The 27,999-nt window shown below is 50.5% G+C and overlaps 3 protein-coding genes across 3 annotated transcripts in view; 2 read left to right on the forward strand and 1 right to left on the reverse strand.

Annotated features, from left to right (window-relative positions):
* Positions 1 to 12,067: 12,067 nt before the first annotated feature.
* LOC131208478 (congested-like trachea protein) lies at positions 12,068 to 13,416 on the forward strand. Its single transcript, XM_058201253.1, has one exon. The coding sequence runs from the start codon at positions 12,262 to 12,264 to the stop codon at positions 13,165 to 13,167; it is 906 nt and encodes a 301-aa protein (XP_058057236.1). The 5' UTR covers positions 12,068 to 12,261; the 3' UTR covers positions 13,168 to 13,416.
* LOC131208486 (uncharacterized) lies at positions 13,324 to 14,059 on the reverse strand. Its single transcript, XM_058201265.1, has 2 exons — positions 13,949 to 14,059; positions 13,324 to 13,890 (listed from the first exon to the last, which is right to left on the reverse strand). The coding sequence occupies exons 1-2, from the start codon at positions 14,022 to 14,024 to the stop codon at positions 13,349 to 13,351; spliced, it is 618 nt and encodes a 205-aa protein (XP_058057248.1). The 5' UTR covers positions 14,025 to 14,059; the 3' UTR covers positions 13,324 to 13,348.
* Positions 14,060 to 18,236: 4,177 nt separating this feature from the next.
* The window catches only part of LOC131216523 (triple functional domain protein), a 49,629-nt gene continuing 39,866 nt past the window's right edge, over positions 18,237 to 27,999 (forward strand). The window contains exons 1-3 of the mRNA XM_058211032.1: positions 18,237 to 18,415; positions 22,746 to 23,358; positions 27,327 to 27,989. Coding sequence (XP_058067015.1) covers positions 18,237 to 18,415; positions 22,746 to 23,358; positions 27,327 to 27,989 — 1,455 coding nt within the window. The remainder of the gene's footprint in view (positions 18,416 to 22,745; positions 23,359 to 27,326; positions 27,990 to 27,999) is intronic.

Genomic DNA, 27,999 nt, shown 5'->3' on the forward strand with positions numbered 1-27,999 from the left:
CATTCACGTAAATCCTGTTTTCTGTGGAGCTAAAGTTTAATCAAACACACATTCCTTGCCGGCTTATCGCAATGCACAGTTTTGCAATTAAAAAAATATTGTGCAAACTACTCTCAGATGATCCACCAGATTGCGCGTTCCTTGTGCGCGGTCCGTTATTTTGAGGTTCCGGTTTCCCCACTCGCTCTCTCTCCCTCTCTGTCTCTCTCTCTCTGACCCATGTGGCCATGTCGCTTCCGGGGCCCTTTCGTCCGAGCTGCACCACAGCCTGACAACGGAATAGAAGAAACCACATTTTTCCTCGCGACGAGCAACGACGTGACGTGCATTTTGGGATCGGCGAACAGAAATGTGGCAGCCACCGAGGCTGGCCATGTATAAATTTGGGTTTGTTTGCCCCCGTAAACGCCTTCTCGTGCCCCGTCACCAACCGGGTAATTGGAGTAATTTCCTTTCATTTCCGCCCGCTAAACGGACGATGACGATGCGCGGCGCGCGGTACACACGTTCCCGTTTTACGCGGCGCAGAACATCAAACGGATGCCATTTGCGCCGTGACAATGGTTGGGTTTGACGGTTTGAGTAAGATTTGTTAACTTTTTAAATTCTTTTTAAATTTGAATTAACGATAGCAGCTTTTATTTGAGCTTCTGCTGCTCTATTTTCTGTATTGTGTTTTCACAAATTGTATTACCAGTAAGTTCCGCAGACTAATGATTAATTCTTCTGGAAGTTATAAGGCAAAACTGTCAAGTATTTCTTCACTCCTGCCGTTGGCCCAAGTTGGAACACCCGTAAAATATCAGTGGCAGATAAAGAGCGAATCATCTATTTGTGTCCTAGAGGGTGAACCACGAAAGCTCCTTTTTTCATTTGGTTATTAAAATGGGTTTTCCGGGGGTTTTCCGAGCCCCAAATACGACAATCCTGCGTATTAACATAAGCATCATCGTGGACATAAGCTTAAATGAAATGAGCTATTAAAAAAAACATTGGTTTTCTTTTGGTGTGAATCAAGCCGATGGACTAGCTAAGATTAGTCATAATCATCGAAATGTTGGTCTTATAAAAAATTATTGGTCCTCCATAGGTCCGTTCCCCCGCGTTCCCCCATAGGTCCTTAACAGCTCACAACACAATTGGAAAATAAATTTAATACTAACTGTTTGTATTTTCTAACTAAACGTATGTGGCTTCAACATGCCTCTCTCATAGAAGTATTGGTCCTTATTGACGAAACATTCTATGAAACGATTTTCATAGTCTTCTCTTGATCCCAATTTCATATCCCACAGGGAGTTTTGCAATGTGGAAAAAATGCTTGGTGCCAGGTCCGGACTGTCTGGTGGATACGTTGAAACTTACGAACCCAGCTCCTGGAGTTTCCTGTAAGTCACTAAAGATGTTCTTCTGATGGAACCCTCTTCTGTTGGCCAATTCTGACCGTTTCTGGTCGATCGCTAGCTTACAACGCTCCAGTCGTTACCCGGTGAGATTTGAATTTCGCTCAAAAAGATCTCTCGATCTTAAGAAGCATCAAAAGATTTTTTATAGTGTGAACGAGCATGAATTTGAAATTGGTTAACGTTATATCGATCACTACAGCCATCTACCGAGTAAAAGAAAAGCTAATTGATTAAACATGTTACACGCATTCCAAGAACGGAATTCGATGCATTTTAAAACCTCACCGTTTAGCAATCAATTATCAATTAGCGTCGGTCGTTAAGCGATTTGTAAGGCACACTGATTTGGTAGTTTAATCACAAAATCCTGTCCCTAGCCTTGGGGCTACCTCGTGAGCGTGCGTGCTACGAGGTTGAATCCTGCCGCCTTCGCCTAATGGTTGTTGAATGGTAGTTTCAATAGTTTACAGTTTTACCAATCCACAACGGGTTCGGTTCTGTGTCTAGCAGGTGTCTGGTGGCTGATGAGATCCGAACGTTTTTCACAAACCACGTCACACGCCACCCTCCAGTGTGGTGATTCATTTGAATAAAAAAAACCACCGATGGAGGGATAATTTTAATGAGCAAATTAACAATTCATCCCACCTTTGGGCAGTCAATTCCGAGGTCTGGTACAAAACAGGAGACCAAACATGGAACACAATAAACGGTAAACTCGTCGCCACCGTCGATTGACTCACGCGTTACAGGAGCGGATCCGCCACCCACCAGGGCGCACGCAATTATGCAAACAAAATCGCGCGAATGTCAACGAACGAACCGATCCGGGGGGTGTTCCGAAAACTTTACAGCGGCACCACCGCCCGGTCTGGAGCCTGCCGCATCCTTTTCCGTTCCTTCGGTTGGGCTTCGAACGGTAGGAGACACCGCTTAGAGACTCCCGCACCATAGGTTAGTGTGGCTGGCGGTGAATGCTACAAACATTTAATTTGATAAGAATGAGCACACCCACAACTCCCCCCCACTCCCCTTCTTCCCCTGGTGGGTGTGTGTACCGGTCTCACAGTATGTTAAAGTCAAATTCGGCCCCGGGGCGCACTGAGCTTTTGCTCGAACCGGCACGGCCCCTTGGAGCCCTCGACAGGATCTCTCGGTTCTTCGACACTTCTCCACCAGCACGCTCACTCTCTCTAACTCTCTCTTTCTCTCACCCCGTGTCACATTCACCTGCCATGTAAAGGGCGACTTTTTCTCGGCCCTTTCTCTATACCATTATTTTAATTCCGCCGACGTCCTTCGGTTCCCGACCCCGGTTTCCCTCCAGCGAGCGCTTCGACGTTCAAGATGTCCTCCCCGGTTGGCTCGCTTGCTACACGGCCGGCCGAAGAAGCTCATGAAAATTAAATGTTGTTAGCGGGTCCCTAGAATCCACCAGCACCGGGGCGCCGATTGAAGAACGGTTGACTCGTGCACCAGCAGCTCCCACGGCGGGCGGCTCCGGGGACACACCGGAACAAGAAGAAAAGGCGGCAGGAACCGAAGGCGGGGGAGAATGGTTCAGGGAAGGTCCTACGACCTGTCCCCGGTCTCGTTTTTTATTCATTCCGGTGCCACATTTGTCGGTTGGCGGGGGTATTTTCAGGCGTTTCGCGCTATAATTTGCCCTACGCAACCGTCTTCCCGTGTGTCCGTGTGGGTGTGTGCGTGTGAGTGTGGGTGTGTATCGAATGAATTTTGTCGTGTGTGCGCTTTGGGTTTATTTGCAGCTAACTCCGTTCTTCGAAACACTTCCGCCGGATAATGATTCCGGGCTTTCGCTTTGTTGGCCGAAGAAGCCTCCGCATCGGGGCCGAGATCGGGAGGGGCCCCACGTAAGGGGTTGATTGGGGTGGGTGGCGGTCGAGAGACACACACACGCACCGTTGCGCCCGGGAGCGAAGGCGTCGAAGGACAGAAGGGCCGTTTGCGTGAATGTTCCTCGCTCTACGCATCACACCTGCGCGCGCGTGACGCGAGTTTTACGAGTTGTTAGTACATAAAAATGTATTATGAATTCACAAATGTCTTCATTGATGCTCTCTCTCTCTCTCTCTTTCTCTCTTTCTCTCTCTCTCTCTCTTTCACTGTGCCCGGGTGTGTGTTGGGAACGAGGTGTTTGGCAAATTTTCTGTCCCGCAACCACGGATCGCACGTGACACGCGGGGCGATGGGATTTTTCCACACCATCGATACCAATGTTTACTGTTATCCGCCACCCACCGCACGGTGGGCCGCACCACTACCACCTCCCACCATCAAAAACAGACACACGCCCAAACATAATGCCCGTGCCGGCACCCGGGTGCTGTCCGGGTCATTTGTTTGTGATTGTGTTTGCTGGCGAACAACAAACCCAAATTCTCCGGCCCACCAGTGGGGGTGGTGGGCGAGTGGGTGGCTTGGGGGTTTAAGTGATGTTTGCCAGGTGTGCCACGAACGACAATCAAACTCGGTTAACCGATGTTTAAAAGTGGAGTGGATTGCTGCTGGCTGGCTGGCTGGCTGGCTGTCTGGAGTTGGTTGCATCGAACATCGAATTGTGTCCTTTTTTGTTTTTGCTAAACGGTGTGTCATTATTTCGTGATGCGAAACGCTTTGGTTTGGGAGAATCCACCTTCCGTGGGATCAAGGTATGAGAGAAATCGGTTCCAGCAAATAATCAAATCAGTTAAATAAACGAACGGCTGGCCACACATTAGGCGAGCCAATTAGTAGGAATCAGGCGAACTAACGGAACGTATGTAACACTGTGGCCGAAAAGTAAGGAGAACTATGAACAGGTTTGGGATAAGAGGGCCAGCTAAACATGGAAAGCAAGTGTTTATAAATGGTACAAAATATTCAAGAAAAATCGGGAAAGCGTCGAAAATCAGGACCTAAATCAACGGATGAGCTACACATCACTAAAACTCAAAGAATTGATGCTCCACAATAATCGATTGACAAACCGAGATCTTACTGATTTTGTTTGAATATCAAAAGAATCAGGGGAATCCATTTTGAGTGACCTTTTAGGGCTGTGAAAAGTAAAATGTGACGCTTTTGCATCACATTTTCGTGATCATTCTCCGTCGACACCATTTTCAATCTACACAAGAGATAAAAACCGAATTGAAGAACGTACTGGCGAAGACTTTGTGGCATTTTTTTGAAAACTGAAAGTAACGTTGGCACGCTGAGGGGAATTGAATTTAGAAGAATAAGGAATTTTAGAGTTGAAAGCGAATTTTCGTTATTGTGTGGTCTCAGTAGTATATCCCATTCAAATATTACTGCATCGCCCCAAACGTGTAGCTAGCTTTCGGAACCGACGTCCGCTCTTGTTTATGTTTTCCATCGATAGCGAGACCCCATCAACGAAAATACTCCGGTTATCCGGTGATGATGGTGATGCCCAGAACGATGTTAGCCTCGAGCGAGGCGTTATCACTTTCCACGAGTTTTCATCTCACAAATCTGACTGATGCCGAATCTGATGAATTGGGTCTTGTGATTGTGGCACAATCTTTTCTGCTCACCGCACCGAGACGGCTTTCCAGTCACCGTTTCGAGCTCAACTTTGATTAAAATGTTTGAACAGAGTGTTTTTGGTAAATGGCCCTTGGACGTGGTGATGGACTGACAACGTTCGACAGGTGAGCCGCAAGTGAGTAACTGCAAGCGAGTGATGGAACTTTTCGGGAACCGAATAGACCTCACAACTTCACCTCCCAAATTTGAACGATCTATTGTTGATTGACAATTCATATCATTCATTGATTTATTTGCTTCGAATGCAAGCGAGCGTCGCGTGACGTGTGGCGCGCACATTAATTTCTTAAATTCCAAAAACATTTTCGAAACGAAATCCTCTCCTACAAAACATTATAATTAGCAATGGAAGTTAATAAGCGGCTTTTCGAGCGAAGCTTCACCGTAGGCTGGCTGGCTGCTGATTGGCCGCCCGACGGGCACGGCTTACACTAATGGCATTTAGTACATTTTAATGTGAAAATTACAACCCCTTTATTGACCCACTGGCTGCCCGAAATCCGATGCCGATGGCAAACGAGTGGGACTTCGGTAACCTTTTTTCCACCGCTCTTCGTGTTCGACATTTGATACACCGCGTAACGGGTGAGCATCGGCGCCTAGTCCCGGTTACGCCGGTTGCGGTCCTGAGCCTGAACCTGAACTTGCTTCATGCGGCTTCCGACCAAGCCCGGCTCCCCAATGCACGGACCTCGTTCGACCGCGCGTTATCAATCGACGCAGACTCACAGGCCACGGCACGGATGGCCGGGCGGCCACAATCCACCGCCGGAAAGAAGGGCTCACCCGGCCACCCCGGACTGCGGTATATTCAATAATGTGTTTTATTGCACGCGAAAGGTAATTTAATCTCTTCCCCTGCAGGTAATTAATTTTCACAAAGACCATCGGCGAACCGCGGAATCCGAATCCCGACTCCGGGCGACCTGTGGGCGATGAATTGCGGTTCCACCCCTTTGGGGAGGCCCCACCGGGGACTCCATTCCAACACCCTCCCCCCCGCACTGACACCAGCGGCAACCGCACGAAGAAAGCGTTTCAATAACAACCCGGCCCCGGTGGGCGAACCCTACAAGTCCTCGGGATCGGGCAGAAGTCCTGGCGGGCTAGCGAGTCAGTTAATTTATTCAATAAAGCTGAAGCTTTCCGGACTGAAACTTCCGAGCATAACCTACCCTAATCTGTCCCAAATCCCAACCGCACTCGGCGCTTGTGTGGCTATCTCCTGGTCACAAACACACACAACAGGACACCAACGCGGCCCGGTGAACTCTAACCCGGTTTGTGTGTATGTGTCGGACACTTCTCACCTCCGCGTCCATAAGATCACAGCGGCCGGTTGGGTGGCGCGTGGCAACCCAACACATCCCGACGCCAGGCTCCCGACGGCCGACGGCTGGCCATCAGCTGCAGCAGCAGCAGCATTGTGTACCGTTATTTATGCTCAGCCTCAGGACCTCGGCTCGGCGCCGTGTACAACATAAACCCATTACAGCCGGGACCGGGGACCGGGTACAATTTTTGTCGCCGAGTGGCCACCATTTTTCTGCTTTCCGGTTGACCGGGGCTTGTTGCGGATGAATTTATCTTCCCAATTACCATCGTTTCGGGGTCGGGTCCGCGCCGAAATTATTTGTGAACATTTGCGGTCATCTCTCGCTCTCTTCCGGTACGGGTGTTGACAGCACCCATGTTGTTGGGTTCGGGATTTAGGCCGGCAGCATCATTGTGGGATGGCCGCAAATTAAAGAAGAATTATAAAACTCACCAACTAAACAATATAATAAACGTCACTGCCGAACACGACGACACCGTTCGGGAGGGGGGTTGATGCTGGGAAACACTGGGACGTCCCCGTTTATGCAGGCCTTACAAACACTGATCCCCAATTAGAGTAATGGTACACTCGGCCGGAGTGCGTTTCATGCGAAGGCAACTGGGATGGGCCTGTCAGTAATGCCGTGCACAGTTGATGGCTGAAAAGTTGAGTCCCCGCCTATGCTCTTCGGGTTACCCAAGGGATTTGATGTACACCGTCCGTCCGTACCGTGCTCCGTATTGTATCACTGACCAAGATTGTTATGGCAAGTGAAGATGATCCCTGACGGCTGGACGCGACCGTTTATTCTGAAGTGGGATTATATTTACAAACCGTCCCACCTGTCATCGCACCGGTCGACCCAGTAGGCAATGAATTAGTAATAGCAGATCTAGCCCGTAAGACAGCGCTCCCAGGTCATCGGGTCGCACTTTGAACTATGCCATGTGGAGCGTGTCGTCCATTAGTGATTGCTTCCGATTCGATCCAGGTCCTGTTTGCGTAATCCTCACAAATGGCCTCTAATCTCGCTCGGCGCCTGAGTCCACCGGCTAATCAAAGGCGCTACAAAGGTATCGACGGCCAGTATCCTTTCTTTTACCTTCGCACGCGTCGGCAAACAATCTGCACAGTCAATTTAGTTCTCTCTGCAGGGACCCACTCGCCCCAGGAGGCTCGACCGACCGTCCATGAAAGCCACGGAGCAGATCATCGGAAATACATGAGAAAGACAGGGCGAAAACCCCGCACACGAAAAACGCTTCTCTGTTTGCGAAACGTCAAGTCCGTCCTACCGGCCGGGGCCGGGGAACCGGAAAATCATCATTAGCAGCTCGTGGCCGGCAGCCACTAAGCAAACAATAACGATCAAATACGCTACACTCGGAACACTCGACAAGACACACAGGGCCACCACACCGCAGTTTGCGTTAACAACGATCAGCACAAAAATCAATATTATCCCTAATTGGGCAAAGCCACTAATAGAGACGCCGAAACTTTAACGTTTAATTTAATTACAGCCATCCTGCGGGATAGTCGCCGGGGCTGAGCGGGGTCGACGAAAGCTCCCCACCAGCCGGCCCGCCACTGAACGGTGGCGAATTGTTCTCGATTGCTTTTTGATAAAGGACACCGCCCACCCCCACCCCCCAACAACCGGTGGACCCCTTGGTGGTTTTGGGCGAACCGGCACCGGCGCGTTCCATCGCCGTGAAGAACTGGGTTCCGGGTGTGTAGGACTGAAATTGTTTTGGGGTCGGCAAAAGATTATGTACCGAACCGCAGGAACTAATGGGGCCCATTCCGGGGGTGTCTTGGGACGGGTCAGCGCTTCATTACCGACCTTCACCGCGGACCGGTCGAGTGGTTTATCGGGAGGTTGGGACAGTAAACAATTTTTCGTTAGCGAATACATCTTCCTGTCGCGTCGTGGAGAATGTGTCTCATGTCGATAACATGGCGGCCCTAAGCCTTCAACAACGTGCTTAGGGGAAAGTGATCTCTCTTAAAAGATTAAAGGAGCTTTCTACGAATTAGCAGCGGTTTTGTGTGATGGAACGTGCCACGCTTTTCGAGGTTGAGGTAGTTGAGACCACAGGAATACCTTCTTTGTGATGAAATGTGTGCGGTTGAATGAGTGTTCAAAATAAATATCAAGACAAACTCTACGATCAAATAGACTCTGAGATTCCGATATCGGTAGTTGTTGCGTATAGTTTTTAAGAATAAATATGCTTTAATGCTTTAATGGCCGTTAATGCTTTTGAATACATCGGTCAATTTAGTGGCAATTTTGGAAAATGAATCGTTTAACCACATGTTAAAATGATTAAAACTTACTATAAATAGATTAATCGTACAAACTTTCCATAAAAACTTTTTTCCCTCTTTTTTTGTTTAAGTTTTTTTAACTAGAAAATAAATGACCCTGTATTATGTAATTTTGGTATATTTAAATCTGTTTTCTTTACTGTTTCATTACCTCCTTCTACGCAATTTAACTCAATAATACCACCAGTCAATGTAATAGTATTTCCCAAAATATTGTGTCGTTCCACACAACAAACAAACGGCGTTGGACCGACAGACTTTGGTCTCTAACCCCAAAGTCCCAAATCCCCGGGAAACACCGGGGCTAGGGCACGACTTCGGCAGTCGGCTCTGGAAGCCACCGACTTTGTATACCCTGCCGTGGTGATTCGTGGCTCCGGCCAGGACGTGTCACTCATTATCCAAATTAATTCCCGGCCGACGTACTTCCGGCCGCTCGCTGACGCTCCAGTGTGCCCGGTGACGCTGGAAAATGGGAGCTAATTGCTGCGGTCAGTGGAAAAACTTTTCGCCTGCGGTTTATCCTAATTTTCATCGACATTCACGAACGGGTCCGACGCCCGAAGGGACGGGTTGGTGGCGGTGGTGTACTGTTGCCCCCGGGTTTGTCAGGGTTACATTCCGGATTTCCTTTCTGTTGTCCACGTTGCTGCTGTCTTGCCTTTCTGTGCAGAACGATGTCTCATTTTTCGCTCGAGTTAATTCGCCGTTGTGCCCGACGTCGGAACGGAAGCTCGCTCAGTATGTCCAGGGCTTCCGGTTGCGCCCGGCAGGCTTTGTGGCTGCCGACCACAACTCTTTCACCGCCCTGATTGGCCCCCCTGTATGCATCACCTGTTTGCAGCGCCAACGAGAGGCACCTTCGGGTCGGGAGGGTAAAAAATTATGGTTCGACGCTTTACATACTTTTCTACTTCGGCACAAAAGCTGCGGACTTTCTGCACAGACATATCTGAACTCCCGACGGGAAGTCGCGCCCTTGAACTGTCCATTCGAGAGCAGGAAATAGAGAGAGGGATTCCGTTCCGAAACAAAACAGAAAAAAGGGGGACTCAAACCTAGCATATCCCGCCACGTCCCGGATTTCATTTTTCACGCCAAACGAAGCACGTGCGCGGAGAGCATAACTGCCCAGCCCCAAAGGCAGGTGAGAAAATCCTCGATCGTCCGGAGAAGGCACCAACCCGCGTGTAGCTTCCGGTGCGCCAGATGGCGATGGGATCCGCGGGCTACACAACAATGCCGGCGAAGCGGATTGTGGGATTATACTTTTAGATTGAGTGAGCAAAAGTTCGCTTCCGTTTGCCTTTTCCTGGCTGGTGGCACTAACTGCCCGAAAATGCCGGCTCCATTAAGAGGCCATCGAGGAGATTAAATTGCGTAAAGGCTCTCGAGCGGAAACCACTTCCAGTTTTCGGCGACCGAGTATTTTTATTGACACTTCGGATTGGTCGGAACATCAGGTAAATTTGGTCACAAACCGTGAGTATTCTCGGCCACCGTTCGGAACGACAGCTCCGCCTGGTACAACGAAAGAAACGTTTCCCAGCACTCTCTTTCTCTCTGGCCGGGCCTAGATCTGGCCATGGCGCCTAGATGAATATTCTGTACGTCCAGAAATGGGTGCGAATTCCACCGACACTTGCGGAATTCCAGCCGACAACGGGGCGTAGCAAATGGGCAGCGGATGTCGGAAAGAATTCGTGCCGATCTCACCTGCATTTTTGATGAACCCCGTTAAGCATGTGATAAGATCCGTAAATAAATAATCAACTAAAAAGCGGCCCCCTGGAACAAAGTATGCCGACGAGGAGGATGGCACAACAGATACTATGTCTCTACCTTCTCTTCCGATGCCGGAGGGAACAAACAGGCAGCTTCGCCTCGGTCGTGAGCTTTTTCTGACGTAGAACACGTCCGAACGTCCGAGCGACACCTTTGGTCCGGGGCACTGGATCCGATGCTCTAGGGTCATGTACTCTCCGCCACGTTAACCCTGGGGAACCACGAACCAGGATGATCAATCAAAGGCCCAATTTGTAGCACGTTGCCTCAACCGGGACCGCAGTCCATCGAACTGGCCGTTGCGCCGTTTCACGCCACAGATCCGTGTAATGCGTTCGCTCTGGCCTTGCATCCGGTACCGATTTATCTTAATGTAGCCCCAAATTTGCTTGCTGGCTGTCAGCAAGCGAGTCTCCAGGGTCATTGTGGAGTCTATGACGGCCACATCAAACGGAGGCCTCAAAAATATCCTTTTTGATTTTGCAATGGTCCGGGGGAAATTGAATTATTTGCACCGTGGTTGATTGAAGCTGAAACAGTCCCTACAAAACTCTCTTTGTGAAATCATGCTCGATGGTTCAATGTGTACATCGGAAAGGTCAACAATACGCCCCCCAATTGCTGTTGCAGTGATAGGTAATCAGTCAATCAGCGACGGTAAATTATGGATCATGTCCACACTGTGGAGTCCATTATAAGTTCTCTTCATTTTAGTTGTAACGATGCTGTAAAACTATCTCGCCTATCTCCAACCTATGTTAGGGTAACAGGTGGGTCTCATCATCACAAGACATGCGTTTATTTGTCGACAGACCATAAGAACTATCGAAAAAAACAAAGGAACGTAAACGGCCACCCGTAAACGGGGCAAAAACAGTCTATAATTTGACAAATGTGACGGTATAACTGAATAATGGATCGCATTCGATTTTCGCTTATTGTTTCTTCACCAAGGATAGCTCGGAGTTCAACAATCATGCTACGTAAAAGCATTGCGAACAAGCCAAGGTCTCTGACAAATAAGCATACACTCTCATTGCATAAAACATAAAGTGATTGCTGTAGTTTATCAATTTGATTGGTCAGGACCATACCAGACAGGAGAACGATAAATTGGTTAATAAATAAAAATTATATAATAAATAATAATTGGCCGATAAAAACATGACCCCAAAAATAAAATAAAAATAAAATCTTCTAAACATATGATGAAATGCCACAGTGGAAATTATTGTACAGCAGTGGAAATTCCACGATTTTAGTGATGAGCACTTCCCAGCAACGAAGAAGCGACAGATATTTTTTTTTTTATTTCCACATGATACATTTTCCAATATACGTGTGAATTAAATATAAAAAAAAATAATAAAAATATATATAATATATATTCTCTGGCCATTCTCTAGTCAATTTCTCGAACGAAGGAATTTGAATCAAATTTGAACGGTGACGGTGAAATGTTTCGTCGGAATACTTCGCGTCGAATACTCCATCACAAGGTTCGAAACTCGGCTAATTTCCCGTGCAAGAATTAAAGTTTGTGCCAAGGTTAGTACAAGCAGTGTTGAAATTGCTCACTTTCAGCAGAAAATGGTGAACAGTTTTCCTATTCGGGTGTTTTGGTTATCTTGTTTGCCCTTTGGACCGCCGATCGGAGCAACAATCCGTTTCTCATCCGCACGCACCTTTCGAAATTTCGGAAGGTTTGTGGTTTGTTATCAGTTCTGTAAAGCACCGTCATCGCAGGTCGCAGGCGGAAGAACAGTACGAGGCAACGGCAACGGAGGCATCGCATCGGGTCGTGGTGAAGAGTGAAAGGAGCAGAACCGGATCTGCACTGCCAACATGTCAGAAAACAAGAGCCCAATCAAGTATTTCCTGTCGGGAGGGTTCGGCGGAGTGTGTACGGTGCTGGCGGGGCATCCGCTGGATACGATCAAAGTGCGCCTGCAAACGATGCCGCTTCCGGCGGCGGGTCAGGCCCCGCTGTACGCCGGCACGCTGGACTGTGCTAAGAAAACGATCGCTCGCGAGGGCTTTCGGGGCCTGTACAAAGGCATGTCGGCACCCATCACCGGCGTAGCTCCGATCTTTGCCGTCAGCTTCTTCGGGTTCGGCGTGGGCAAGCGCCTACAGCAAAAAACGCCGGACGAGGAACTGTCGTACGGGCAGCTATTTGCAGCCGGCGCCTTTTCCGGAATCTTCACCACGACGGTGATGGCCCCGGGCGAGCGGATCAAATGCTTGCTGCAGATACAGCAGGGAGGCAACACGCCCCAGAAGTACAGCGGGATGGTAGACTGCGCCAAGCAGCTGTATGCCGAGGGTGGCATGCGTAGCATCTACAAGGGCGCATTTGCCACGTTGCTGCGCGATGTGCCCGCGTCCGGAATGTATTTCCTCACGTACGAGTATATCCAGCGGGCGCTGGCACCGGCACCGGGCGTCAAACTGGACGCGTCGATCGCACTGCTAGGAACCATCTTTGCCGGGGGCATGGCCGGCATAGCTAACTGGGCGATCGGAATGCCGGCTGACGTGCTCAAATCGCGGCTGCAAACCGCACCCGAGGGCACCTACCCCAAGGGTATTCGGGACGTCTTCCGGGAGCTGATGAAGAACGAGGGACCACTGGCCCTGTACAAAGGTGTGACGCCCGTGATGCTGCGAGCATTCCCCGCCAATGCCGCCTGCTTCATCGGCGTGGAAGTGTTCATGAAGTTCCTCAACGTCGTTGCGCCGGGTCTGTAACACGGAAAGAATCATCGGGGACTCTTCCTGGTCTCTCTACGTTAGCACTACGTTAGCGCGTTGCACTCCGCCTGTGGCCTCAGCGAACAATGGGGAACGACGGGGGAACAATCTCCCCGCTGGTTCGGGAACATTGCAGAGCGAGGACAGTTTAAAAGTGACACCCAATCATTATATTGCGTTATTTTTGTAATAAAATGTTATCGATTGTAGAATCTGGCTTCGCGTGCGACTCGTCCTCCAGCAGACCGGCCGCCTCGACCCGTTTAACCAGATCGAGCAGTTCGTCCATATCAATGACCTGCCGCTGGCTCTCCTCGACCGCATCGATAACCTGCCGTTCCGCTTGGAGAGACGGTTCGAGTGCCCGGTGTACCTCGAGCTCCGCTTCGAGCGACGCCAAGAAAACGGCTCCCCGGTCAACGGCCTTCTTTGCTTCGGACACCTTTCGCTGCAGTTCTTCGAACTCCTGATCGGTCGGCTCGTTTTTATGCAGCAGATCCGTCGGTAGCAGCAGCCACTCCGGAATGGAGAATGTCTCGCGGTACAGCGCGCTCAGCGCATCGATGGCGGGCTGGCAGTCCTTGTGGATTTCGTTGCACGTTTCGACTATTTTCGAACGCAGTTCGTCGGCCGCTTCGTTCGATATGCTCCGCTTCTCAACCAGTTGTTCCGTGAAGGCACACATCGTTTTGTGCAGCGCCGATCGAATGAGCTGCTCGTCTGTGGAAAACGTCGGAACGTGAGACCAGAACGGCCAGACCCAATCACGAGTTCTTACTCTGCGCCACAATCTCCTCGGCGGTGAAGTTAAAGTGCTGCAGCTCATACTCCTCTTTCGTACGATCCTTTTCCATGGCCGGAACTTAAAACTTAAATTTGGGACCGTTTCGCAAGCAACGCCAGCAAGTGTTTTCAAACAACCGCAACTGACAGATTGTCAGAAGACCTGTCACCGCCGAAGCATCCTAAGGTTCGTACAACATTCGAGAAAACCAACAACAGCAGGATGAATTCATTGATCGAAGCGGACCAAAACTGACCCGGTACGCTGTTTCGTGGAAACTGTACAAAGTTTTAGTAAAACCTTCGCCCCGAGTGCAGCATTAAAGGATAAATACGTGCCGCCAATCGTCATCTGTGGCGGCGATGTTATTAGGAAACATCGAAGCTGTCACTTCGCTCGGACGCGTGTGTTGGTGAGTTTGATTGAAGTTGCCGGGGGGCCACATGAGGCGTGAAAACTAGCGTAAAATTTATTTGTAATGTCAAAACGTTTACGCTTCGTGTGCAGCAAAAATACATAACGAAATGTGAAACGTGTTTACATTCGTGTTTTTGGTACGAAGAAATAAAACAGAAGAGAAATTAATGGATTTCTGAATATTTTTTCCATTTTTTTCGATTTTGTTGCTATACCAGCAAATAAGAACTTAAATTATACTCTGTTTGTAAGCAAAGCGTATGCAAAAAGTATTTACGCTATGGGTTTACGCCTCGGCTTACCCGTAAACGTTTTGACAAAGGCGCAGCAGTTTGGCATTAATCTGTAATGTCAAAAACGTTGCGTTACGCCTCATGTAGCCCCCCGGCTACGTTTGATTTTTTTAGTAGTTTCGCCGTCTTCATCGCGTGTGCGTTGAGAAAGTGTTTGCGTCGCGTGGAAAAGCGAAAATTTTCAATCTTGCTCCTTCGGCATCATTGACCACAATGGGCTACGGACGCACACAACATGCTTCGCTCCGTCCCCGGCATAGCATAAAAGAGTGAAACATCGTCGAGCGAAGAAAATGCCGCACCGCGCATAGCATTCGGAATCGTCGTGTGTTTTGTGTATGCCGTGTTGTGTTTGTCTTCGGTGGCGTAAGTTCCCGTGGCCCGTGGGTCGCTCCAAAGCCCCAGACGGAAAGCAGGTGTAGCATTCGATCCCCTTTTTCCGATTCATGTGACACTTTCTGTGAAAAGGGGGTGCAACGGTGCAGAAAGCGCTGCCACCGACCGTGCGTTGTTTTGCGAATGCGCGTGCATTTTTCGCGATGCTCCGCTCCCGCCGTCGTCGCCAGCGTAGCAATCCCTGGAAAAGTTGTGCCGACGGTCGATGAATCAATCGCAGCAGGCCAAACCGCCAGGACTTCCGCTCATCTTCCCGAAAGTCAGCTCCTTCGACCGTCTTCTGCAAACATAAAGAGTGCGTCGTGCCGAGTGGTTGTATGTGTATACGGAGTGCAAGACGTGCGCTGGTGTGAGTCACGTTTCTCGGTCGATTATTATTTTGACTGAACGGCCGACCCGCGACCACCGTCCGCGCCCTGCTTTCCCATTAGAGAGGAGAACGGAGAACCATAATAGAACAAGAGAGAAAAGGAGAGGCGACTAAAGAAAGAAAGAACACCGCGCGCGGCAGGTAGCGAAGAAAGAAGACACCGCGGATGGACGGAACGCTTGGTGTGTTCTTTCTCTTCCGATCCGCTTTTCCGTATGGAACGCACCTTGCTCCAGTGGCATAAGGTGCAAAACGTTTGGTTTGTTTGTTGTGATGAGGGGCCACCGTGAAAAAGGGCCGAAGAAAATTGTGACAAAAAAGTACCGCATTTCCATGGGGGTTGTTCCCGGAAGCACAAAACCGATCACCAGCCGCAGGATTTACAGTCCTCCCCGTCGTTTCTCCGGACATTCCAAAAATGTACGTTTTCTTCCCGGCTGCTGCTTCGTTCCTTCTTCGCGCACCATTCATCGCGATGTTTTCCTAACATCGCCGTGTCCTTGCCGTACGATTTCATCGAACATCATCGCCTGTCGCCACGCATCCTGCAGTGGTGTGTGCGAGCGTGCGCGCGCTGAAGATACGACCCGCGGTTTCGTCCTGGGCTTTGTTTTGGTCGCTTCGAGCAACACAAACAGCGGGACAAGTGCGAAGACAAGTTGCAGTTGCAGTGCTGCCGGTGAAAACTGCATCCGCCGCAGCTGGCTGGCACACCACCATCAGGCCATCAATCGGTTGCACGGTGCTAATCAGTGATGCGTGCATTGGAAAAGTGTGTTCCTGTGGCGCGGGGAGGGAAAACAGGGAAATACCTCCAGCACCAGCCCGGGGGAGGCCGGGTGAATCCGTTTCGATCCGCCACTAATCGCGGCACAAAAATGGAAAGAAAATGGTGCGGAAAGAGTGCAATTTATGTGGCTTGCAGGAGAAACTGGCCAACATACGTCGCGTCAGTGGCGTGCGGGGCGTAGGAAGAAAAAAGAAAACTGAAGTGATGAAAATGCGCCGTGGTTGCCGGCGGTGCCGTGAGTGTTTTCACACGCGCCTCAATTTCCTCTCATTAGAGGGGTTTCCGTTCTTCGCCAGGGTTGGTGAAGCCGGTTTGATTTATTTATTACCAGCACGGTGGTGTTGACGGGGCTAGTCGGTGAATTATGATATTCCCTTTTCTAACACACGTTGCCTCTTTTTAGCGTTCCGTTTTATTCGTTGTGCCAATGTAACCTAATTTTAGAACCATCACTTCCGGTCGCATCAGGACATGGTGTGCTGTGTGCCGGTTATCGCGGGCTCTGGCAATGAACGGTGTACACGGTTTATCGGCGGATTCCCAGGCTCCGGTAGAGAGCACGTACCGTCCGTAATATTTATGGTTGCCCATCTATCGGCATGCCCGGATCGGCGGCGGCCTGGCATGTGATAACGTCAGCGGATTCGGTACCATTTCGGGAATCAATTTTGTGAAGCGTGCTCGTGTTACGGTCTGGCTTGTTTCCAAACGAAATTCAGTGTAATGTAGTCCAAAGTGCTGCGCTTATCAACATCATTTTTTTATATATTGATTTGCTTCTGTTTACAGTTAACGCTATCGAAATGTCGATCGGTGCGTTCCTCATCTCGTAGCAGATGTCTGCCTCCGTTGGGGCTGTGTGTTTTTGAACGTATGAGTGTGTAAATAGGGCTTAAATTGAGTGCGACACCGCTTCGCACCGTGTTCCGTTGGTTGGATCGTCGAACGCAACGAACGATCGGTTTTCGCGGAAGAAAAATAGAAAAGTTTCACCCAAACACGGCACGGTAACCGCAGCCCAGTTGCGCAATCCCCGCGATTCCCCGCGAGCCCGTAACCACTAGCGCGGTAACCGGAAACCGATCGCCGGAACATGCAGCAACCACTGGCCGCCGATCATTGCCGTATCGCGTTACCGTTACCGGCGGTGGCGGTGGCAGCTCCTGGGTTTCCGCTCCTCCCTTCCGGCACCCGTGATCATCATCCGTCGACACCCGGCGCCAGCTGTGTCGCTACCGCCACCGATAATAATGCCGAGCGTTCCCTGTTCCGGTTCGATCGCTAGGTGGGCGGAACGGGGCCCGACGGGTGGCGCAAAACACCACAACCGCCGACGCTCGTCGGTGCGTCACAGAAAATCGATCACCGGAAACAACCCACCGGCCCAAGGACCGGTTTGCACCTAGTGTGTGTCTGTGTGTGCGTGTGGCAGTGCGTACGTTTGAGTGAAGGCCGGAAGCTGAAATTGGAGCGTAAAAAATACCGAAAACACCAGCTACAAGATAGCAAACGAGGGATCAAAGCGAAGGTTATCGGGCAGAAAATTTATGTGTATGTGCTGATCGATCGCCGATCGATAGTAACCAGTGTTTCTAAGGAGCGAAGTGCGTTCGAGCATGTGAGTGCGTGTCGGTGGTTGTGCGAACCATTGTTGCACGGTGATAAGGCACGCCGGAGCCACTACAAAGTAAGAAACAGCCTATCAGAGAGCAACGAAACACCAAACAGCAAAACCGAAAACGAACAACATCAAACAAGCCCGTGTCGGGCAGGGTTGCTTCCTTGCTGGCCGATTAAATGACGCGTGCGTGAGTCAATCCGCGAAACGGGCACTCGGGCAGCGACGGAAGTACCTTACTGTAATCATCAAACAAACATACACCAAACGGCACTAGCGGCAGCTCCTTATCACGCCCGGTTCGCCGTACTCGGTACATTTTTTCACGGTCGACCGATCGACCGATCGAGGGGCGCAGACGACGGAATTGTTCACTAAACACCACTACCACCACCACTATGGACGGCGTGCGGGCCCTGGACATTCTGCCGTTGCTGAACGAGCGGTTCGCGCTGCTGTCCGGCGGCCGCGACAACCGCGGCGGACCGATCATCTGCTTTCCGGCGACCACCAAGCGCGAGCGGATCAAACCGGAAGACATCAAGCGGGTCGTGAGCTACTTCATCGGCATACCGAGGTAAGGCTTGGGGGGCGTCGAAATAAAAAAAAACAACAATTAAGAGCCACCAAAGTAAAGGGCGACGCGCACCTCATTTGCGGCCGAAAGGACGTGACATTTTTGACGCGTTTTCGGATGCCAACCCGCTCGTTTGACGTACGTACAACCCTTCACGTGCCGTTGCGGCTTGCGGTCCACAAAAGCGAAACACGAAGGAAACAAACATTTGGGTTACAACGCGGGCTACAAACGGTTGGCGTGTTTGCGTTATGTGTCGGTTGGTTGGCCGCGTCGGTAAAAAAACAAAAGAACTCCGCAAAATGTCGAAACCAAAAGCATAAAAATGTGCCACTACCCGTTAATGGAGTGCGCCGCCCGAGCTCCGTAGTCTACGTCGGCCCATTCCGGGTGCCCATTTCCAGGAAACTTTTCACCGTTTCGTCACCGACGACGGGGTTGGCGGTTCCCAAAACATTCTGTCGGAATTCGGGTGGTCCCCTGCTCTGCCGGGCGCGCTCCGTTGGTTTGGTTTTCGTTTCACGCAAGCAGAGGTCCAGGTACGGACGGACGGACACGAGAGAGGAAATGCAGGTTAATAAAGATCGCTGTACAGTTCTCTGCGGTGTAAGCGGACGAGTACAGTTTAGTGCGGGGAAGGAATGTTGGTAAACATGCAACACAAATTAGAAGGTATTGCCCTAAGACGTGCAGAAACCGTACCGTAGACCACGCCATTAGTCCGTTTTTAAAAAATATACAATTTGTATTTTTTAAACCAAAATGGGCTAATTGGGATTAGGACAAAAATAGTCTAAAATCGGATGCACTTTGCTTCAAGCATTTCAAGGCATCAATTGAAAAGGCATGTTCAGCATGATCTAGAACGATTTAATGAGACCTTTCCACATTCTTCCAGTTCCTTGATTAGGAAGTAGCTTTGAAAATATTTTCTACGATCGACGATCGTGTCTCCCAGAGTTTATCAGAAAAGTAGACATTACCCAGCCCTTTTAAACCCCCAGCTGAACCTTCGGTCGGTCCCTCCAAGATACATTCTTGGGCCCGTTTGTAGCTCCGTTTGAATTGAGAACCGTGTGAAGAACACAATGAATTTAAATTCCATCAAATTGGATGTCCTTTTTAAACGAAAGGTTCATTGTCCACCGTTCATTATCCATTTTTTCCGTATTCCGTCAGCCCTTTAAAGGATTACTTCACGCGTGTGTGCAGCGGTGTCGGCGGTTGCTAATTAGCTAATTAAATCCACTCGCAATCCTTTTCCGTTCGCTCGCCCAAACACTCGATTGTGGAACCGCTCGTGCAGTGTGCCTGCGTGTTCCCGTTGTGGTATTGGTTTAATCCCCGGAAATATGGCTGCACTTGACGCGACACTTCTTCGTCCTGCTTCATCAGTCTGCTGACGGTCGGGGTCATGCATCGTTAACGGCAAGGGCCAGGACAGGACGAATGCGCCGCGTACCAACGAATGGAGCGGCGCCCGGTAGACAGAGAGAGAGAGAGAGAGAGGGATAGAGTAGCTCAACCACACACTTTTGCGGCTGGGAAAAGCGGAATAGCGGAAACCCTATCGAGAAGTACCTCTCTCGGGCAACGGAAATGCACCGGTTTTGACCTCGCGGGGCGACCTCCGGCATTCTTTATTTTTACCGGGTCACCCACGGGGTCTAGTGTTTGGCTTAGGCCTAATTGGATTGCAGAGGCCGAAACTCAGCAGATGCACCCACCGCCCGCCGGTCGTCATCGTCGGGGACCATTGTTTCTCCACTTTTCACGATCCGCAATGGGAGTCCGCTTTACCGGCTCTTCCATCATGTGTTCCTGAGAAACGCTATCCGAAAGGGTCTTTGTTTTGGCATCCGAAAGAGAGGCGCCCAGTTTCGCGACAATTATGACATCTCGCGCTCTACCGATGATGATGATGATGCTGATGGTTCTTTGCGGAGTGTCGTAGAAGAATAATAGAACAATGCCAACACCCATCCGAGGACGGCGGCATTGTGTGGTCTCTCTCCACCCGAAGGGGAGGTCTTTGGGGCTTTTGATTGTGGGCTTTGTTTATGCTATCGGCTTTTGTGTTTCGGTGACCGCAAGTGGGTGGCAATTTTCTTTTCGAAATTTTCCTCTAACGTGGAAAAGGCAAAACGATCACGCAAACTTCCGCAACACGCCGTCTTGAGGTCCCTTAAGAGCGTGTGTGGCCCACATATTCGAGCGAAGTTAATGCAGTGAAAATGAACAAAAATGCGCTTCGATTGTATCCCTTCGATCGCGCTAGTGGTGGACTTTCGGATGGCATCCGCGAGCGGTGTTAGTTTAAATTTAATGTTATTTGCCTTTCGCCGCGGCACAACAAACAAAACCACGCTCACCAAACCATAATTGGAAAGTTGCATTATTTATGGCAACTTCCCGGGCACTATTCTACCGGCATCCGGCTAGCGGTTGGTAACTTATTTGCAACTGCACTATTAATTAGCTCGCCGTTAGGTGTGATGGGGGGGGATTAGGTAATTTATTTAATACCCTTTTAATGGCCAACGGCTGACAGGTTTCGGCACTATACTGGAACGCAGCATTGGTACAGTGACTAACGCCGCACTGACAGTGGATCACTCTGTCTGTGCCGGCACCCGGTTTTCTATTGTGTGACATCTGCATAAACAAATATTTTCCAAACACCGTCCGTAGTGCGGTGTTTCGTTGTTTTGACTCCAACGCCGGCGTCACCGCCGTTCCGGAATGACCCTAGTCACCGGAAAGTGTTCGTAAACTTTTCGGGCACCTCACTCCGGGGATCTCCGGCGAGAAGTACCAGTACCGGACCCCCCCTCAGGGGATCGAAGAGCGGATTCCCTGCCGAGAGGCGGGTTCTCGGATCCGGTCAAACAAGCAACACACAGGCTTTTTATTGAGTCATCTATTCGGCCACTTCCTTCGAGAGTGCCCTTCAGTGCTGCGGGTATATTGCTTCTCGTAACACAACATAAACCCGCCCGCTTCCGGCATTCTACACCGCACCCGGGGCCGGGTTCCAGTCAAATGCAACGACACGCACACGCCCGTTCGAGTGAACCGAACGAATTGGAATTATTTATTGACGAACTGAAGCCGGAATCGCTGGACGAAGGCCCGTCGAATGGCCCCTGACCCGAATTGGGCCCGACCCGACATGCCAATCGTTGACTCTGGGACTGTTGGCGTGCTCATGCTGGGGGCCCACATTGTCCCGACGCCGTCACTAATCCCGTGAGAGTTTCCTTCTGGCGACGCCCGATTGTTGTTTAGCATTTTTGGAAACAAGCCTATCGGTGGCCCTCGAATTCTGCGACGCAAAACACACGCATACAAGATAATTTCCTGGTTTCAATGGCCGGTCCTAATGTCCTTTATTGCACGGCCCCGACAACGGTCGACCCGCCCGGTCCAATTACTTGGGACACTTCTGTAAACGCGCGTGTTTGGCAGTTTCCATAAACGGCTAATTACTACAGTCGTGCCCTTCGGTTCTTGAGGAGACTTCTGGGCTAGGTCGCATGGTGTAAATTAATAGTTGGAAATAGAAACGAAATGCGATGAATGTTCGCTTATGATTTGAAGTCTTGGGTTTGAAACAAACGAGTTCCAACAGCTCACACATCTCAAACGCGGTTCTCCAAACAGACTCCTCGTCCAGAGCTGTTCCAGTGGAATGCGCTCAGCGTGGAACTAAAGCCAGAAACACCAGCTGCGATTCCAGGTTTTTCACTCAAAATATTTAAAGAACCGAAGCATACGCTCTAATCAAAACATCTCCGGGTTCCCATTCTGGCGGACCCGATGATGCTCTCTCAGTGGCTTATAAACACACCGCCGCGCAGGGCGTGAAGAAAAGTCAAAATTATTCCCCCCGACTTCCCGCAATCGATTGATTTGGAGTGGCCATTCCGGCGGGGGCTGCACTTGTAAAATGGCGCACCGCTCCGGGGCGGCGGGAAGCTTGCACCGAACCCAGCAGGGATCTGGGATTATTTCTACTGGCGTCGTCGTCCCCATGTCTGAATTCGTGGTGCTCGACGACCTGACCACTTGAGACCGGGTAATAAGATAGCGGCCTGAGTTCCTTTGGCCTGGGTGGCCTGGTTCGCGTAGTAGTGTTAAAAGGAAACACAAATATCCGATCCCTAGTGGGATCGGTTGAAGAAGGCACGGCGACGGCGAATTCCTTTCCTTTCTTGCCGCGCGCGCTCTGCAGAGTGTGCCGGAATACTAATTACGGATTTGGTTCGTCTGTGGCCGCCGCAACCCGCGCTAACCTTCTTTCGTTCGTTCGTACTCCCGATCTTCGCAGCGATGACAGCAAGGGCCTCGGGTTCACCATCATCGTCGACATGCGGGGCAACGGCAACACGGCGGCGAGCGCCAAGATGATCCTGAAGGTGCTGCAGGAGAGCTTCGGAGCGGAGGTCATCCACCAGGCGGTCATCATCAAGCCGGACAACTTCTGGCACAAGCAGCGCTCGTCGATCGCGAGCAGCAAGTACAAGTTCGAGACGACCACCATCTCGATCCAGTCGCTCGGCAAGCTGGTCGAACCGTCGCAGCTGACGTCCGACTTCGAGGGCTTCCTGCACTACGATCACAGCCTGTGGATCGATCTGCGCGTCGCGTTCGAGGACTTCCTGTGGCAGGCGAGTGACATCCTCGACCGGATCGACGACTTGCAGGAGGACCTGACGCACACCGACTGCCCGGAGGACGTGATCGGCGTGAAGCACAGCATCGAAGCGCACAACGAGATGAAGCGCAAAGTGCTGAAGCTGCCCATCGAGGATCTTGACCTGCAAGGCCAGAAGCTGCTCGGCAAGCTCACCACCTACTCGAACCGGAACGACGAGAGCTGCCACTCGACCTCGTCGCCGGCCAAGTGCCACAATCCGGACGTCTCGTCGGCCCTGAACCAGGTAAGCCAACTGATTGGCCCATGGTAATGGTTTTTAAATGGGCTTTTCGATGCGAGCTTCCAGAACTCTAACGCTAATTCGTAGCAGTTTTTAACGAAAAACGGTCGTAACAATCACTCTAATGAGCTGTTGAGCCCGACGACAGTTCCGAAGGTCGGAAGGACAAACATGCATTAAAATGGCATAAACTCTAAGCCGCAGTGACAACCCAAATGTTGTCCGTTGTGCTTTTCGAGATTGTAGCATGCAGTTCGCGCGCTAAGAAGTTAAGGTTGCTATCATTTTTAATTACTTCTGAGGGTCTTCTGTGGGAGCCGCATTGTTAATGGATAGGGAAAATTGTGTAAGTACTTCCAGCAGTTCAAAATAAGTATTTCTTGTTTTGTCAGAGAGAGGACAACAAGTTTTTAAAGCATCTTCAGGCGTCTCTTTTTGGTAGTGTTGGTGAACAAGAACACAACAATTGGGTTCTCTTCGCGTTTCACTCGCAGCATAGCAGAATTGATGATGCCCATAAGTCTTACTGACTGCGGGCTCGATTTACTTTTCGATTGGCAGAAGTTGGCCGATGGTGGTGACCACCGTTGACTTTCCCGGCTGGATGTTTGGTCGATTCCTAGTCCGATGCCTTCCAAATAGTACACGTCCCCAAACTGGTTCCGTTCCGTTCCGTCCCGGGGGCTAATTTTGGTCTAATTTTATTACCCCTTTTCTGATCGTAATCCTCCATCCAGGCTAAAAATCGAAAGTGTCGAAAAGCTCAAAACAAAACCGGAAAAACATATCAAAGTGATGCGCCGGTGGCCATTGCCCGGCGGCTGTCGTTGAACCGCGACACGCTCGCTGCCCGTGCGAGGAGTAATGCCCCAAAGAAAGTGGCCACCCAACCCAAAATCCAAACTCAAAAAAAAAAAAAATGGCAGTTCGACGCGAACGACACGAGGTTAAAATCGCATTTATGATTATGGTGGCCGAACAGCGAAACAAAACCGAAACAAAATTACGACTGCACGCCGTTCCGAACTGTAGTTTCCATTCACACACGCGTGATTTCCGTGCGTCCGTTTTTTGTTTCCTTGGCACCACTCAACAGTTCACCATCCGCCTCTTTTTTGTGGGGGTGTTGTGGGTGAATTGCGTTGTGAATGGATGGAAATATGTTAACCGGGGTTTTCGGACCGGAAACCACCACCGAGCTTGGCGTTGGCGTTGTTTTCACTTTCTGGATTTCTTTCTCTTGTAGTGCGGGACCGGCCATCAACATCAACCGCCATGTTCCGCCGCCGATTGGTGGCCGGCAACGGTTCAACAAAGTGCATCGAATTTGCGTAATGAACTTTTCGCTGCCCTCGTCCCCGTCGGAGCGGTCGTCAGAACTCCGGACCGACGGCGGCAGCGATCGTCTAGTGGCGCTATTTTGGCCACAGACTCATTCGGGATGTTTTCCGATTTCTGCTGCGATCTGCGTAGCGATGACGATCGTGGTCCGTAAACGATGGGGATGTTGAAAAAATCACGGCACTACGCAAAGGGGTTTCGAAACGCGCGAGGTTCGCCGGCTTTTCAACGCGCAACAGCAGCAGCAACCACAACGGGAATGTCCGTTTAGAGTCCGTTCTTTACGACGGTACTCATCGCGGTCTTCTCGAGATCGCACCACGATGCCAGTCAACCGATGCGGATGCGCAATATCCGGTTGTCCGGTAATGCCCCGGGACCAATTCTATCTCCGCCGGCCAGAAACAATCGGCCTTTGAATCGAGAATTTTCCCCCTTTCTGAGTTTTGCATAAATTATTCGCCCCCGGGCTGTTGTGGAAAGTGAAAATTTTGCCCCCCAAAAGCGATCGCCATAAAGTGTTCCGCAACGCGCTCTGCTGTGGAGGATGCGTTCCAGCCGCGCTCATTCACTGACCGTCTGCCGTTTCTTTTTTAGCTTGACCACTGACGCCCTTCGAAATGGTTGAAAATCGAAACGCAAAATTGCATCGATTTCCTCCTCCGATGGGCATAACACTTGCGGCGGCGTCCGGTGCTCCTTTCGCAATGCCAGCCGAGCCGCCCGCAAAACCGAAAAAAGGCCGACCAAGTTGCGGCTACTCAAGAAAATGGATGCGCCGCCAAGACGCGAGAGTTTCTCTTTTTCTCCACCTTTTTTGGCATTGGCGCGTCTCGTTGTTTATTCATCAAAAAATGATGCCAATTAATTCCGATCGCCACTTCGTCGGGACCAGAGTTCGTCCACTCTCGTTACGTTCGGAGCGTTTTCGGCCGGTTTTGGGCAGAAAGCGAAATAGAAAGAGCAGAGCGTTATTTGGGAAGTGCACACATTATACGCCGCCGCGCGATTGTGCACTGTGGCCATCATCAACGCAGCAGACTCCTCTCCGACGGCCACATTATCTAATCCATCTCGGTTCGCGCTGCGTGCTTTCTACGCCGCGGCCAGTGGCCGCGATTTTCCACTTTTTAATACCCCATTTTCCGACGCGCTCCGAGCAGCGTCTTGTGTTGCGTTGTCTTGCGCGTTGCGCGCTATAATTAAAACAAGTCGGAGAAGAATTGCTTACCGTGTCCGCAACCGCCAGCGATTGACTAAAGTAGCAATAAATGGCATTTTCCGGTGCGCGATCTTTTCCGCTCGGTTTTTGTTTGTTTCGAACCAACCGGCCCGGTGGTGAGGATTGTTGTGATCCGTGCACCGGGTCCGACTGGGTCGTGTCTGGTGATCTGGTGCCGCCAGAAATGCGAGAATTAATCGACCCCGTCCCGTGGCTCCGAAGTGGGCGGTAGAAGTGTTTATTTGAAATTCTCTCGCCAAACGGTTGCGCGCTCCTCCTCTCGGACCCGTGTAAGACCCGACACTAATTGATAGTCCCTCGAGAGAGACGCTTATTTTTTCTTTCGGAAACTCGACCGTCGTGAACGACTTTCATCCGATGTCGAAGGTTTAGAAGCGGCGTCGGAGCCGGATGGTGGGTTGTCCTAGATTTTTGCAGACTCTTCGTACCATGGCCCAACGGGTGAAATTCTCGGTCGGATATAAAGTCTCGGTGTGGCTTGGCACCGTGAGCGCAGGGCAGGAATTATATTGTTTTGCACTTTGTCAAAAGTTTGTTGCTGTCCGCGTTTCGTGTGGGAATCAAGTGGTGTGATTCGGGGCGGCGCATAAAAACGGCCGCCGGTGCGGTACACAACATCATCCAATTCAAAAGCAACGGGGGCGCGGTGGTGATTACGAAGGGCCACGGTAATCGAGGTCTACGCTCCGCCTTTTTCCGCCATGCCTTGTCGCCCGATGATCGCGCAACAAGAGTTTAGCATCGATCCACGGAAACTTTGTCGTTTGGTTTTCCATGTTTTCTCGTCCGATGATAATTTGTCCAACTTCTCACGGGCGACTATTTATGTCCAATCATAAACGTATTATTGGTGAACTTTTTGAGTCGGATTTGAGACTGCTGTCGCAACCGTTAGCCGTCCCACCGTTGCGGTTATCTACCGTCGACGGCGGCGACGTCGCTATCTTGCACGACGATAATTGTATTTAAATTGTTTCTTCCAACCGTAAGGACACCGCCAAAACTGGAGCAAAGTTTCGGAATGAGACCCGCGCCCTATTGTGATAAGTTTGGTTTGTCAACGATATTGTTCGAAGAAGGTTTGTGATAAGGGGTCAGGGTAATGAAGCGCAAACCAGGGTGGTTTCCCAATAGAAGGGTCGAAAAATCATTTAAAAAGATGATTGTGTTCCGTTCGAAACATAGGACATTAGAGCAGCAGAGATGTTCATTGAAAAGCACTTAATATTCTTATTTTTCGAGTTTTTGTTGGACAATCTTAGCATTGGTTGTGGGCAGCCACAGCCTTTTACCCGTTTTTCGGTGTATTGGTTCTGTTACGTTGGTCCCAGAAATTGAACCATCGAGTTGGCCTCCAATAATCTGTGTTCTGCTTCGTTCTTTGTAGGTGCTGCAACAGCTGGAAGCGGTACGGAACGCCCAGCAGCAATTGTTGAACCTGTGGCAGCATCGCAAAACGAAACTCGACCAATGCTTCCAGCTGCGGCTGTTCGAACAGGACTGCGAGAAAATGTTCGACTGGATCCTGCACAACCGGGACGTGTTCCAGGAGACGTACGTCGAGATTGGGCACAACTACGCGATCGCCAAAAATCTGCAAGAAGAACACCAGCGCTTCGCCATAACCTCGCGTAACGTGTGCGTCAACATCAACCGCATACTGGCCGTGGCGGCCCGGCTGTACGAGGGTAATCACTACGCCGCCGGCCACATTCGTACTCTGGCCGCCCGGTTGGATAAGACGTGGAAAGACTTTGTCACGACGCTAGACGAACGGACGGCGGTGCTGACGCTGTCGGTCGTGTTCCACCACAAGGCGGAACAGTACACGGAGAGCGTGAGCAGCTGGGCGGCAGCCTGCGAATCAACGATACCGACCCCGACGAACGTGGAGATCCTGGAGACGGCCATCGGGACACACCAGTCACTGTACGAAGCGATGTGCCAGGCATACACCGAGGTGCATTCGACTAGCAAAAAGCTGCTCTATCAACTCGATCATCTGGTGCAGGTTTGCAATCAACCGCCGATTGTAAACACGCGGAAAAATGTAAGTAAAC

The sequence above is a fragment of the Anopheles bellator genome, chromosome 1 (assembly GCF_943735745.2).
Source record: "Anopheles bellator chromosome 1, idAnoBellAS_SP24_06.2, whole genome shotgun sequence".
Taxonomy (NCBI): domain Eukaryota; kingdom Metazoa; phylum Arthropoda; class Insecta; order Diptera; family Culicidae; genus Anopheles; species Anopheles bellator.

Bases quoted from the DNA above. Each gene is read 5' to 3' on its own strand.
- LOC131208478 (XM_058201253.1), top strand. From the start codon at position 12,262: ATGTCAGAAAACAAGAGCCCAATCAAGTATTTCCTGTCGGGAGGGTTC.
- LOC131208486 (XM_058201265.1), bottom strand. From the start codon at position 14,024: ATGGAAAAGGATCGTACGAAAGAGGAGTATGAGCTGCAGCACTTTAAC. The intron at 13,891-13,948 runs GTAAGAACTCGT...CGTTTTCCACAG, and splicing joins CGAGGAGATTGTGGCGCAGA to ACGAGCAGCTCATTCGATCG.